Source organism: Salmo salar, chromosome 06 (genome assembly GCF_965601325.2).
Source record: "Salmo salar chromosome 06, fSalSal1, whole genome shotgun sequence".
Classification (NCBI taxonomy): domain Eukaryota; kingdom Metazoa; phylum Chordata; class Actinopteri; order Salmoniformes; family Salmonidae; genus Salmo; species Salmo salar.
Genome location: NC_138296.1, coordinates 60,984,510 through 61,000,104, shown reverse-complemented (window position 1 = coordinate 61,000,104; position 15,595 = coordinate 60,984,510). Strand labels below are relative to the sequence as shown.

Here is a 15,595-nt window from a genome sequence, read left to right as displayed (position 1 = left end):
TGTCGATCAGACATCTATGAGCTGCCTTTTTGTCACATTTTAAGTATGTGACAAGTGTCTTGAATCTGCATCATGTTGAGCATGTAATTAGTAGCTGAGTTAGCTGGATATGACTTGGTTTATCCAGTTCAAATGGGATACTGCAGTTTAAAAAAAGAGAGAGATGTATTTCCTGGATCGCATAAAGGAGACAACAACTTGATCAGGTTTTGTACACAGTTGACTCCCTCTATCATCACAAAGAATTATTTGAAAAGCTCTTACCAGTTTAAAGAATTGTTGGTGGCTAACAATTGTTTTTGCATTTCTTGGAAATCAATTGTTTTATACTGTTAAGTGAGGCTCATGAAACTTATTTTTAAAATAAAGGTCTTGATTTTCATCACTGTCTTATATTTTATATTGTATTTGATCAATTTATGACTATTCGTCCAACATAGTTGTATACATTTAAATGTAGATGTTATGGAATAACGCAATCAATTCAACATGCTGCTTTGTGCACCACACCTTGGTATGGAATTTACGGCAATGGTTAAATATGAATTTAATTTCTTCACTGAAGTTCGTGTTACTTTCAAACATACTATTTCGTTTAGGAAATGAAATAGTTTATGATTATGAATACCAAGCAACTACTAGCTGAGACTACAGTACTAAAGATTTTCCATTAGCTTCGCCTATCCCTCCCTCTGGTCTGCTGGCACTTCCTGTGGTGAGGATTAGAACCGGAAGTGACGACCATCGGATTAAGGAAAAGTGATCTGTCAAGGAAATCACACAACACTTTCTAAAATGGGAAATAACAAAAATGCTAACCATAATTAAAAGGAAGACCTGTCGTTGAAGAAATTAGATAACAATGTGAAACCTGCACAAAATTATGACATGGTTCCTTGTTTGAAGTACTAGTTGATGGGATTATATTGTGTACTAGTAAGTAGTTAAAATCGCGAGCCTTCCTTGTTAACTTTAGCATACGCTTCTAACGTTATTTAACTTTAGAGCTAGCGAGTACATTTTAGCTGGTGTTATGGGTCACTTGTTTAGGGTATCCATCTAGCTTTTTAATGTTTACTTCAACAGACCCCATTGTAAAATGGAACGTATTCGAGTTTATTTGGAGAAGCTGAAGCAAGGACTGCAAATTGATGTCCTGAGGGAAGTTGGACGTCAATACCCTGTCATTTGCTTTCTTCTGGTGTTCATGCTTTTATCAACTATACTTCTTAATAGGTAGGTTTTGTGCACATACAGTGGATATTTGTTCATGTGGGATGTCAAATGTTTTGACTCAGTCATAATGTCATTTGAAGTACATGTAGTTAAAGTTCTCTTGCTCATTCTGGAGTGTCAGGAAAAGTTAGTTCAGCATCCTGTCTAAAACTCATAATTTCACAATGTTTCTTTTTTAGTTCCGGTATTAACCAGACATCTAGCTATATGTGTCTGACCAGGTTTTTCTTCCAGGTATCTCCACATTCTGATGGTGTTTTGGTCCTTCCTGGCTGGAGTGATTACATTCTACTGCTCCCTTGGCACAGAATCCCTCCTGCCCAACATCCTCTTCACTATGAAGCCCAAGAACAAAGTAAGTTGAATGTTAAAAACACAAATACCAGTAGTTGGAGGGCAATGCAGTGTCACTCAGGTGGTGAAGTGACTCAGTTGCTTAACATTCTAATGGGTTAGTTCCCATTTGTCAGTGGGATATCCAAAAGTACGTTTTGTAGCTTTAGGATCTCCCTCTATTTCTACAGCAGCAGGAGCAACAGGAGCTGTTTCCGTTGGGACACAGCTGTGCAGTGTGTGGGAAAGTAAAGTGCAAACGTCACAGGTATGTCAGCACACTAGTGATGTTAGGGTTGACTCATAACCCGCAGTCCCTGCGCCTGCGTGTTAAGGATCATTAAATATTGTGTATGTAAAGGGCGGGTCGCGGCCAGGTTTTATAAAGAGAAAACAATGCATAAAAAATTCATAATGTATAATTATTGTACAATTCATCTCTATAGGCTACATTGAGGTTTGCTACATTGAGGTTTTTCTTAATTGTATTTTTTATTTGGTGTTAGGCCCTAAAGCTTAGGCTTATACGCACTTAGGCTTATAACTGTATGCGCGCCAAATACACTCCAATTGCCAAATGCTTTTGCGAACTTGGGCAGAAAAGTTAACGTTGATCCACTGAGGCAAAGAGGACTTTGTCACAGTTCAATTCAATAACAAAAGCTGCAAAATGGAGAGTTAAAAATAAAGAGAAGGGTGGGTCAGAACAGTAGCCTAATGTTTTGGACAGTCACAAGACAGGGTCATCAAATATGCCACATGAAAGGAACTGTACTGTTCAGATGGGTTAAATATAATACTAACTGAAATATGGACATTGACTGTAGGTCTATAACCTCTCACATAGCCTAATATAATATTAACCAAATGTACATTTTGACTCGTGTAACGGCTCTCATGTGGCACATCGACAAAGGACACAGTGCTGTTCTCTTTTAACGGTTTATTCTCCAAAGTTTAACAACTTTACTGGATCTGCAAATACATACACAACACTGTGTAATCTTCAGAACAACTGCAAACCCACCTAGCAATCTCCATCAAAGTTGAACAACTCTGGCTGGATGCTGCGTGATCATGTGCATATATACAGTACCAGTCAAAATGTTGGAAACACCTACTCATTCAAGAGTTTTTCTTTATATTGACTATTTTCTTCATTGTAGAATAATAGTGAAGACATCAAAACTAGGAATAAACACATGTAGAATCATGTAGTAACCCAAAAAGGGTTAAAACAAATTAAAATATATTTGAGATTCTTCAAAGTAGCCACCCTTTGCCTTGAAGACAGCTTTGCACACTCTTGGCATTCTCTCAACCAGCTTCACCTGGAATGCTTTTACAACAGTCTTGAAGGAGTTCCCACATATGCTGAGCACTTCTTGGCAGCTTTTCCTTCACTCTGTGGTCCAACTCATCCCAAACCAGCTCAATTGGGTTGAGGTCGTGTCATTGTGGAGGCCAGGTCATCTGATGCAGCACTCCATCACTCTCCTTCTTGGACAAATAGCCCTTACATAGCCTGTTTGGTCATTGTCCTGTTGAAAAACAAATTATAGTCCCACTAAGCACAAACCAGATGGGATGGCGTATCGCTGCAGAATGATTTTACCATGCTGGTTAAGTGTGCCTTAAATTCTAAATAAATCACAGAGTGTCTCTAGCAAGCACCCTCACACCATTACACCTCCTCCTCCATGCTTCACGGTGGGAACCACCGCACTACTAGGTCAGCCAGCTGACTCTTGCACTTCTTATACACATCACAGGGGCTGAGGTCCAAAGCACTCAACTCCAGCAGTCTTAGCTTCTCTTCCGTGGAACGTGTCTCATGTGGCCCGTCACATCGGCCTCAGACGTGGCTTGAGGACAGCTGACCAGGTGAACTACACTGTTCTGGTTCGGTGTCTTGTATGTCCTCCATTGCTACACATGGGAAGACGTCTGCAAGCTTTACATTGCGCTTCAGCCACACTGGACGGCCAGACGTGTTGATCAGCTTCAGTGGGACCCATCTGTCTCCCCACACAGGCGTAACAATCCTTGCCAACATGATCCCCCATAGTGCTGAGCGAGACGTAGTAGGTTCTGTCATCACCGCGCTGCCAGGAGACGCAACAGTGGTTTTTGTTTAGCTTACCCCAAACCAGATACTCGTGACCACGGTCAAGGCAAATGGCTGAGTTACATCTCACTGTTCCTATCTCGTTAGAGATGTTGTCGCCTCTCCAGGGTTGATTCTACCTAACATGGTGAGAAACTGCTCAGATTCCGTGTCATCTGTGATGCAGGGGGCCGAGACTGTTTTCCAATAATTGTCACATTGTTTTGATTCACGGAGGATGTGCTTGATCACGTTGGTTTCCAGTATTAGTTCATCATGTTGACCTTCTACTACCAAGGTTGGAACAACCATCTTGCATCCATAGACTTCAATGTTTATGTTGAATGCAGACTTAGGCCTCACAAGGTGTCCTCCACAGCCAACAAGTACGACATCTGAGTTAAACTGGCTTTTCACATGAACTACCCCAGCATCATAAACTTCAGCTCAGCCATCTCACTCATTGTGCCCGCCATTGACCCACTGTCAAGCTTAGTGCCGAGAGTCACTTTGTTACCAACAGGTGTGTAAAACAGGCTGTTGCTTCTTCCTACTATATGTGTGTTCTGGTACACAACATATCCAGTCATGTCATTAGTCTTTGGCTGACATGTATAGAGCTTTGGCATTGGGAGTATCTTCATCTTTACCTGTACTGCCTCCCTCAAAACACAGACTGGCTAGTTTTCCTCAGCCGGACTGGACTGTGACAAAAGCCTGGGGCATGCATGTGACTAGGAGTGAAACAGAGGAAGCACATACGCTCTCCCATGCAATGAGACTGTGTTGAGTGCCTAGTATCATTACAGACCCTGCAGGCCTTGTCTCTGGTATGATGTTGAGACCTTGGGTTGTGTGCAGGGGGGTTGTGTTCACGGGAACCACTGTTTTGTTGCTGCACTTTCTCCATCATTAGTTCCAACATGTCCATCTCATCTGGCTGCTGCTGTGCGTTGAACCAAGGCAGGAGTTATGGAAGTACTGCAGGAGGATGGGGTAGATTAGATCTAGGTTCTGTTTAATGTCCAACGACTCTTCACTACATTCCTGGCTTTTCCCATTAACCTGCTCATGATCTCTTCTGCTTGATCAGGCACCTCACATCTTTGCTTTTTCAAATAGTCTGTCATATCAACCCACTCCTGAACTGTGTATCTGCACTCCTAACACAATCAGCTAATGACTGATATATCCCCACTCCCCGACCAGGAAACCCACTGGACATCGCATTGCTACCTGTATGCTTGCCAAACCAAACACCCCTCCCCTTGGCAATAGTAGGAGTAATAAAATCGTCAACTATTTCACTATCAGTTGAAGATTTGTGAGCCCTGACACCGCCCTTAGATGAAACAAATTAAATGTAAAAGAAAAAGTAAAAGAAATTGACAGAGAAAGTAAAAACTGGAAAAACACTTAACACTGAAATCAGCAGCCCTATGGCATAAAACCAAAAATCTGACCAGAAGAGCACACTTGATCAACACTTCCCCCGGTGATATGCATCAGGCTGATCATGAGGATCATCCGGGTCACGGCACCAGTGTAACGGCTCTCGTATGGCTCATCGACAAAGGGCACAGTGCTGTTCTCTTTCACGGTTTATTCTCCATCAAATTTGAACTCTTTGCTGGATCTGCAAATACATTTACAACACTGTAAACTTCAGAACAACTGCAAACCCACCAAGCAAAGTTGAACAACTCTGGCTGGATGCTGCGTGATCATGCGCACATATACAGTACCAGTCAAAAGTTTTGGGACACCTACTCATTCCAGGGTTTTCTTTATTTTTACTATTTTCTACATTGTAGAAAAATAGTGAACACATCAAAACTATTAAATAACACATATGGAATCATGTAGTAACCAAAAAAGTGTATTTTATATTTGAGATTCTTCAAAGTAGCCACCCTTTGACTAGATGACAGCTTTGCAAACTCTTGGCATTCTCTCAACCAGCTTCATGATATAGTCACCTGGAATGCGTTTCAATTAAAGGGTGTGCCTTGTTAAAAGTTAATTTGTGCAATTTCTTTCCTCAATGCAGTTGAGCCAATCAGTTGTGTTGTGACAAGGTAGGGGTGGTATACAGAAGATAGCCCTATTTGGTAAAATACCAAGTCTATATTATGACAAGAACGGCTAAATTAAGCAAAGAGAAACGACAGTCCATCATTCGTTTAAGACATGAAGGTCAGTCAATGCGGAAAATTTCAAGAACTTCAAGTACAGTTGCAAAAACCTTCAAGCGCTATGATGAATCTGGCTCTCATGAGGACCGCCACAGGAATGGAAGACCCAGAGTTACCTCTGCTGCAGAGGATAAGTTCATTAGAGTTACCAGCCTCAGAAATTGCAGCCCAAATAAATGCTTCACAGAGTTCAAGTAACAGACACATCTCAACATCAACTGTTCAGAGGAGATTGCGTGAATCAGGCCTTCAAGGTCGAAATGCTGCAAAGAAACCACTACTAAAGGACACCAATAAGAAGATGCTTGCTTGGGCCAAGAAACAAGAGCAATGGACATTCAACTGGTGGAAATCTGTCCTTTGGTCTGAGTCCATATTTGAGATTTTTAGTTCCAACCGCCGTGTCTTCGCGAGACGCGGACTAGGTGAACAGATGATCTCCGCATGTGTGGTTCCCACCGCGAAGCATGGAGGATGTGGTGTGGGGGTGCTTTGCTGGTGACATTGTCGGTGATTTATTTAGAATTCAAGGCACAGTTAACCAGCGTGGCTACCACAGCATTCTGCAGCGATACGTCATCCCATCTGGTTTGGGTTTAGTGGGACTATCATTTGTTTTTCAACAGGACAATGACCCAACACACCTCCAGACGGTGTAAGGGCTATTTGACCAAGAAGGATAGTGATGGAGTGCTGCATCAGATGACCTGGCCTCCACAATCACCCGACCTCAACCCAATTGATATGGTTTGGGATGAGTTGGACCACAGAGTGAAGGAAAAGCAGCCAAAAAGTGCTCAGCATATGTGGGAACTCCTTCAAGACTGTTGTAAAAGCATTCCCTGTGAAGCTGGTTGAGAGAATGCCAATACTGTGCAAAGCTGTCATCAAGGCAAAGGGTAGCTACTTTGAAGAATCTCAAATATATTTTGATTTGTTTTAACACTTGTTTGGTTACTACATGATTCCGTATGTGTTTTTTCATAGTTTTGATGTCTTCACTAGTATTATATAATGTAAAAAATACTAAAAATAAAAACCCTTGAATGAGTAGGTGTGTCCAAACTTTTGACTTGTACTGTAGGCCAATCTAAATTGGTCTTAAAAAAAGATAATCCCACACCCCTGTCAAAAAATTGTACCGACATCTCTTACTGTGCAGCACAATTTCAATATTTGTGGATTAGGGTTGGGAGCAGGGCTCATTTTCACTTTATCACATAGTCTGGCAGTTGCAGATGGGTTATTAGCAATTGTGTGGGTGTGAGCAAACGGCTGACACGCGCATCACTACAGCTCTCAACTCACGTTTACATTGTGAATGCTTAAGAATAAATCTTGTGTTGAGCAATGAACAGCAGTGGCATTGATGAGTAACATGTGGCTCAGTTGGTAGAGCATGGTGTGTGCAACGCCAGGGTTGTGGGTTCGATTCCCACATAGTACAAAAAAAAAATGCATGAAATGTATGATATGTATGTATTCACTACTGTAGGTCGCTCTGGATAAGAGCGTCTGCTAAATGACTAAAATGTAACATGCCAAGAAGGATTTTTGCCCCATTGGTTAGAGGTGCATCTGGAGTTAATCTGCCATCTAGTGGACACAAGATTACAGTTGTCAGATTAATATAGCGTAATAGTTTGATTAAAACCTTTACATGCTTTGCACGAAGAACGATTTCCCTAATAATCTTGTTTACATGGACACATCTGAAATCAGGCTATCTGATGGCAGAAAATCGCCAATCAAAATAAAAGTTCTACCACCGTGACCATGTTATTTTTGGGAAGCACTTCAGATTGAGTTCGGACATAGAAGTAGTTTTCACAAACAAACTTTATAAGACGCATGCATTCAGTTGTTCCAAACTCACTTCACTCACGCTAAAGAGGGACGCTCGTTCAGCTGGTGGTTGCACTTGCGCAGATCAAATACACCGCTGGAACGCCGATTTTTAAGGTGTTTACATGTCCTAATAATTTGAAAGATTGCTCAGAAAACCAGGTGTTTTAATTATCGTATGCTTACTTTGATTTTGACCGTACGCCGATTTTAAGATGAGCAGAGTAAGGCGTTTACTTGACTTGTGTAATCTGCCTACTGCCATAATCAGTTTATTATTGAATTATTACTTTGCATGTAAACTTACTCTAAGTATGTGCTGCACAGGACCGACTGACACATTCACACATCACTATGCCATTAATTGCTTGTAAATGATTGTGTGGTAAATATATGACTGAATTGTCATTGAAATGTAAAAATATAATTAAAAAAAACTTGAAATATGGTGTCCTTCACAGACCAACATTACTCCTAGAAAACTATCAGCCATGGTTGGACTTGAAAGTCTACTCAAAAGTGGATTCTTCTATGTCAGAGGTACAGTAATGGGTCATTTCAAAGATCTAATTTTGAAAATCACAAATGCAATGAATAATTATTGATATTTGGCCCTTAGTTGCTCGAGTTGGTTCTGGAGAATTTTGTATATCCCTGGTACAGGTGAGTAGTTTCTACCACAGTTTTGAACGATTTGACTTGGGTTTTCTGTCTGGATTTTGGAATGTGTATTTCATTATGCTTTTTATTACTTTACTTTATAGGGACATCACCGATGATGAGGCATGCGTAGATGAACTGAGAATGACCTTTCGTTTCTTTGCATCTGTGTTAGTTCGACGCGCTCAGAAGGTGATATATAGTTCTGTCTATTCATCTCTTTCACACACATTCTGTTCTTTGAATAGTAGTAACCTTTGTCAAGACACCTTAGCATATATTAGAGTTTTGTATGTCATTTGAATCCACATATTGCTAATGGTTAATACTGTGTTGATGTGCTGTGGCTATTTTTCAGACTCTACACTAACTGTATAATTGTTTCACACAGGTTGATGTCCCCTCACTTATTTCTGGCAAAATGATGAAGGCTGCCATGAAGCACGTTGAAATCATTGCAAAGGCCAAACAAAAAGGTTTACAATAAGTATTCTGCACTGCAAGATGTTGGTCAATAAAGAAAACAAAATGTGTACTGGCTGTGCAAGGTTTAATACTCTGTGTGTGTTCTAGTGAAGAACACTGAAGGTTTGCAGCAGGCTGCTCTGGATGAGTATGGCCCTGACCTGCATGTTGCCCTGCGCAGTCGCAGAGAGGAGCTGCTTTATCTCAGGAAGATGACAGAGATGCTCTTTGCCTATCTCATGCCACCCAAAGCTACTGACTGCAGGTAGGCCCACCCAACCAGGCAGTCCATGCACCACTGTCAGTCACAATCGTATATATACTGCTAAAAAAAATAAAGGGAACACTTAAACAACACATCCTAGATCTGAATGAAATAAATAATCTTATTAAATACTTTTTTCTTTACATAGTTGAATGTGCTGACAACAAAATCACACACAAATAATCAATGGAAATCCAATTTATCAACGCATGGAGGTCTGGATTTGGAGTCACACTCAAAATTAAAGTGGAAAACCACACTACAGGCTGATCCAACTTTGATGTAATGTCCTTAAAACAAGTCAAAATGAGGCTCAGTAGTGTGTGTGGCCTCCACGTGCCTGTATGACCTCCCTACAATGCCTGGGCATGCTCCTGATGAGGTGGTGGATGGTCTCCTGAGGGATCTCCTCCCAGACCTGGACTAAAGCATCCGCCAACTCCTGGACAGTCTGTGGTGCAACGTGGCGTTGGTGGATGGAGCGAGACATGATGTCCCAGATGTGCTCAATTGGATTCAGGTCTGGGGAACGGGCGGGCCAGTCCATAGCATCAATGCCTTCCTCTTGCAGGAACTGCCGACACACTCCAGGCACATGAGGTCTAGCATTGTCTTGCATTAGGAGGAACCCAGGGCCAACCGCACCAGCATATGGTCTCACAAGGGGTCTGAGGATCTCATCTCGGTACCTAATGGCAGTCAGCCCCGGCGGCCTACCTCGTCGCGCGCCACCGGCGACACGTGGAGCCCCCCCGGCTGGCCCCCCGTGGGCGCCCCCCCGGCGGCCCCGCCACAGGAGGGCGGCGGCCCCCAAAGTGCCACCCCACACCATGACTGACCCACCGCCAAACCGGTCATGTTGGAGGATGTTGCAGGCAGCAGAACGTTCTCCATGGCCGCCCATGGCTCCCAGACTCTGTCACGTCTGTCACGTGCTCAGTGTGAACCTGCTTTCATCTGTGAAGAGCACAGGGCGCCAGTGGCGAATTTGCCAATCTTGGTGTTCTCTGGCAAATGCCAAACGTCCTGCACGGTGTTGGGCTGTAAGCACAACCCCCACCTGTGGACGTCGGGCCCTCATACCACCCTCATGGAGTCTGTTTCTGACCGTTTGAGCAGACACATGCACATTTGTGGCCTGCTGGAGGTCATTTTGCAGGGCTCTGGCAGTGCTCCTCCTTGCACAAAGGCGGAGGTAGCGGTCCTGCTGCTGGGTTGTTGCCCTCCTACGGCCTCCTCCATGTCTCCTGATGTACTGGCCTGTCTCCTGGTAGCGCCTCCATGCTCTGGACACTACGCTGACAGACACAGCAAACCTTCTTGCCACAGCTCGCATTGATGTGCCATCCTGGATGAGCTGCACTACCTGAGCCACTTGTGTGGGTTGTAGACTCCGTCTCATGCTACCACTAGAGTGAAAGCACCGCCAGCATTCAAAAGTGACCAAAACATCAGCCAGGAAGCATAGGAACTGAGAAGTGGTCTGTGGTCCCCACCTGCAGAACCACTCCTTTATTGGGGGTGTCTTGCTAATTGCCTATAATTTCCACCTGTTGTCTATTCCATTTGCACAACAGTATGTGAAATGTATTGTCAATCAGTGTTGCTTCCTAAGTGGACAGTTTGATTTCACAGAAGTGTGATTGACTTGGAGTTACATTGTGTTGTTTAAGTGTTCCCTTTATTTTTTTGAGCAGTGTATTTTATTATTCTTATCACTATCTTGTTATCAAAATGATTGACATTTAACTGTTTATCTTAACCACTAAATATACTGAGTGAACATTTTTTCTGTCAGATCTTCCTCAAGGAAAAACGTAGAACTCTACTGTTAAATACATTTGAAATAAGGCACTTTATCAGAATCCAATGTCTTCCTGATTGTCAGATCTTTAGCTCTGCTGATGCGAGAGGTCATGGTAGGGTCTGTGTTCCTCCCCACCTTGGACTTCGTGGCTGATCCTGTAAGTAGAATGTTGTGTGCTTAGTGATATAGGATATGGATATAAATGTGCAGATCATGTACTTCTGGAATGGTAGCAATTTAACTGAGCGGTGGTTGACATATTCCATCTTATTGATGTATTCCTCCTGTTGCTTTTCAGGATACTGTGAACCACATGGTTCTAATATTTGTTGATGACTCTCCAGTAAGTAAATTGGGCGTTTTACCAAACCTCATGTGGAAGCATCATGCTGTAATGCATTTGTGATTTATTCCTCAAATTGTTTCCCCAGCCTGAGCTGGCCATGGATCCACCATCTGCCCTGGTTCCATTCCTGCAGAAATACGCTGACCCTCGTACCAAGAAGACATCTGTAAGCACTTAGTCCCTTCGGCATTTGGAACAGAAAGCCCTTGTTAGTTATGTATCCATTCCACTGACAATTAATAGCTGTACTACTGTACCCTCCTAGTTCTAATAAGCACAATTAGAAAGGTAGTCAGTGAACTAAAACAGAAGACATGACAAAATAATACAAATGAAGGCAATAGTTAAAGTATTGGTTTAGAGTTTTGCATGGACAAGCACAGTTTCTGAACTCTGTGGCTGTCCCCCCGCCTGTGGTTTCCCAGGTGCTGAAGCTGGAGCTGAAGGAGATCCGGGAGCAACAGGACCTGCTCTTCCGCTTTATGAACTTCCTGAAGCAGGAGGGGGCCGTGCAGGTTCTTCAGTTCTGCCTCACTGTGGGTAAGGACACCACTACTTTCAGAGATCCTCATACAAGGCTATAAAAGGCCTTTTGTTTGCCTCCTACCACATTCTCACCCCTTAAAATATTTTTTGAATTGAGTTGTTTGTCATGACAGAAATACATTTTTATTGCCATCTTTCCTGCATGCTACTCCCATATTGAGAGGCATGTATATTGAAGACCATAAGTCCATGATGACACAGAGTAACCATAGCCAGTGATGTCAAGGGAGTAACAACACTCAACCCCACTCCTCTTTCTTTATTAGTGTGCTTGCTGAAGGCAAGACACTATTTCTTATTCGACTTCTTCAGGCCCACTCTAGAGCTTAAAAGATGTAAGCTATTAACACGAAACCAGATTGCCCCAGTTTAGATTGTTTGAGAAAATATTTTTGATAGCATTTATACTTTTTTTTAACTACTGCAATATTTAAATGAGCTCCCCTCTAATTTCAATCGCAAAAAAACGGCCCATAGACTAAAATGTTTTTTTTTTTTTAAATAGAATAATCTTGTCTTATCAACCCTTTTACTGTTTGTTATTAACTCCAAACCAACATTGAGATGTTCAGACTGACCCTACTTAGATTGCTTGTCAAAAACCTGTTGGTACTATATATACTTTTTGAACTAGAACCATTTAAAATGGGTATAAATAATCATGGCTTTGAATGAGACCCATAGGAATACAGAGGTAGCAATTAAAAATGCGCCCCTCTGTATGTGTAGCCCATCTATCTGATGATGTCTGGCCAAAAAGAGTATGATATTGTTGCCGCCTAGGGCTGTTGCGAGGACTCTATTACCGCCACACCAGCGGTCACAAGTCATGAAGGCAGTCAAATTCCACGTGACCGTTTAGTCATGGTAATTAGGCTTCTCCAAGCTCTGATGCTGCTGCTGGTCATTAGTAGCCTACCAAACTTGCTAACTGCCTGGTACTCAGCGCTCTATTGTCCCTCTAATCACTGACATCAATGCAAATGTGTTTGAAAATCTAATCGAACACTTCAGGAGAGGCCATGAGCTCCTGTTCCACAACATTTCTATAGACTATGCAATTGCACGAGAAAACAGAGTGATGGCCTCTATTTTAAAAGGAGGAGGATTCCATCATCTTTCTATAGGCTAGGCCTACTATGTTTATTTCTCAACTTTCCTAATATTAAGCACCTTGTTTATCTTTACAACAGGAGTATAGCCTACCTGGCTGGCATTTAAAATGAACCATTCGCTACTTAAGTGCATAGATGACATGTATTTTTTACCGCTGCCCCTGTTTCGTGACAGGTGCATGATAATGGGCCATTTTAAATCAAAACACATTTTACACATATATTATTTAGTACATGTAAAGACAATATTAAGTCAAGAATAGTCTGATGGGTGGCAATATTAGCCTATATATTATCACTTCTGAATGATGCCCAGCATAAGAAACTGCCTTCCCCCTGACTTTTTCTAATCATAGTCGCACACATCCTGTAGCCTAGCCCATAGGCCTATATGTTTGATTAGGTTTGTATCACAACTAAAGTGGCCAAATAACTTCTAAAAATGAAGCACATTAATCTGCTTTACAAGGGGTTTAGAGCATACATAAGCAGTGCGTGAGTTTCAAGTTTGGGGAAGATAATTTTCACCATAATAATGCACCTTTTATAATAAAAGCATTAAATACATAATCGCATTTGTGGTCACTTTTGATAATGTTTTTTTCCCGCTAATGGAACATAAGCGCTTATAGCCTACTGCCATGTGCGCATTGCTGCGCTTATAATGTGAAGAAATAGCCTGATATTTCATAAACATGTTAAGCTAAATGTTCTGATCTGTTGCATCAGCCACATTGCTAGTGGTTGTATTAATTTGTGATCTATTGCATTCCACAACTGTCCCAGACTATGTTTGGAATATTTATTTCTTGCACAGAATAGAATATGTCGACTTTTGTACTGTGGGGGATAGTAGATTGACATAGGCTAGTGCTTTTGCTGTTCATTAGGCCTACTCATCTTGTTGGCTGACGAAAAGTAAATGTGGACAGTTCTTCCAATATCTTCAATATGCACCTCGAAATTGGATAAGGACGTGCACAGTTGCGTCCCGGATGTGTCGGTCTTCACTTGTAGCCTGTGAGAAAGACCCAATCACGTGATGGAGAGCCATGTGAGTGAGCGGGGCTTAGGAGCGTACAGCACTCAGGGAGAAGGGTACAGCGTAGCACTCCGGGCCAAGGGCACAATGGCCACTGGCATGTATTTTTTAGGGTGCATTATGGACACAAAGGGGATGCCGCCGTGAAATTCGAGGCATTATCAAGTACTTGTCAAATTGTGAATGAGAGACTAATGAAGTGTGTACAGCTTGCGCAAAAAACAAAGCAGAGCTCATGCCTTTCAAGCGATTATTTTTTTTTTTTCCAAATCATTAATTAGTTGCATCATGCAGCCTTACAATGTATTAAAAATCTAAACATATAGACCAACGTTTGTAGAACAACTAAAGTTACATTAACTCTAAATGAAGCATATAGGAGTACCTCATTTATGTTAACCGCTCAACACAGAATAGCCGCATGTGCGCACGCCCTTAAATCGGTTGGAGAAAAATATAGATATTTTATTCAGCTTTGTTCAATTGTATTCTTCATACTATAAAATAATGCCATGGAATTCTAAGCAAATCTTGTCTGCTAAATGAACTAGTGTAGCCCACAGCCATTTGGCATAGCCAGATCAGGACCTAACATAAGGACAACTCAGAGTATGCTATTCTGTTCTGAAGTAGACTAGATATTCATCAAACTAATGCTTATTTAGACCTATATTACTCGGATTTATAAGGCTATGTGTGGAAGCCTGGAGATGCTAAATGTGTATGTTAGTATACGGTCAATTACTGTGAGCCCGACAGTTATTTGCTTGACAATCACAGGCTGACAAAATTTCGTGACCGCCACAGCTCTGTTGCCGCCTGTAGCATTGAATGCAAGGGATGCCAGCTAGCATTTGTCCTCCCTCGATAAACAGTTATACAATAATAGGCAATCAGCTTTGAGCTAAACTGAGTGAGCGCAGCTGTGAATAGACCTGTCAAGGGAAGCCAGTTTGGATTTGGCTTCACACCATCAGATCAAGCCAAACTTAATTGACAGAAAGAAACTTGAATTGTTGCATCGTTGTGTTGTCCTCCGGTGGCTAGCTAGCTAGCTGAAATTGGCCCTTTCCTAAATTAGCCATGGACGGAGGTAGGAATTTCGACTTGTGGCTTTAATTCTCTGTACTGGCCAGTGATTATAACGGTGATTCTGATCCAACCATAAATTCATACATTGTGCCTCAGGCCTGAGAGGATGGAAGTTCAATATGTAGCTAGATGTAGTAGGCTAATGTTAACGAGCTGGCTAATCGTTGCCCATGAAGTCAGATTAGCCAGCAAGCAGTTTAGCCAGGTAGCCTAGGACAACGAAAACTAAGTGTGTACTATATGACAATCATAGACCGTTTCGGCAACATGAAAGAGAGGATGGCATTGGTGGTTTTCTACATGTAGGGTGAGTCGACATGTTTTTTTACGTACTTACTTACACATGCGCACACACATCAGTACCATGGACAGCCACATATCTAGCTTATGTTGATTGGACTAAATTGTTTTTGAAATCTTTTAGTTGTCACTGTATTTAACTAAGCATAGGTGATTTGATTATGTTGAAATGGTGCTGGAATAGTGGAGGCAGCTCCCTGTTTTCTTTGCGACTTGTGTTAACCCTACGGTGTTCTAAATC

General features: G+C 42.0%; 1 protein-coding gene across 4 annotated transcripts in view; it reads left to right on the top strand.

Annotated features, from left to right (window-relative positions):
* Positions 1-719: 719 nt before the first annotated feature.
* The window catches only part of LOC106607698 (sorting nexin-14), a 32,381-nt gene continuing 17,505 nt past the window's right edge, over positions 720-15,595 (top strand). For all 4 annotated transcript variants that reach the window (XM_014204937.3, XM_014204936.3, XM_014204934.3 and 1 more), the window contains exons 1-13: positions 720-936; positions 1,087-1,236; positions 1,471-1,591; positions 1,761-1,837; positions 8,178-8,256; positions 8,336-8,379; positions 8,481-8,568; positions 8,768-8,852; positions 8,950-9,106; positions 10,995-11,070; positions 11,212-11,256; positions 11,345-11,425; positions 11,685-11,799. In XM_014204937.3, the coding sequence (XP_014060412.3) occupies positions 1,100-1,236; positions 1,471-1,591; positions 1,761-1,837; positions 8,178-8,256; positions 8,336-8,379; positions 8,481-8,568; positions 8,768-8,852; positions 8,950-9,106; positions 10,995-11,070; positions 11,212-11,256; positions 11,345-11,425; positions 11,685-11,799 (1,105 nt within the window). In that variant the 5' untranslated portion in view covers positions 720-936; positions 1,087-1,099. The remainder of the gene's footprint in view (positions 937-1,086; positions 1,237-1,470; positions 1,592-1,760; positions 1,838-8,177; positions 8,257-8,335; positions 8,380-8,480; positions 8,569-8,767; positions 8,853-8,949; positions 9,107-10,994; positions 11,071-11,211; positions 11,257-11,344; positions 11,426-11,684; positions 11,800-15,595) is intronic.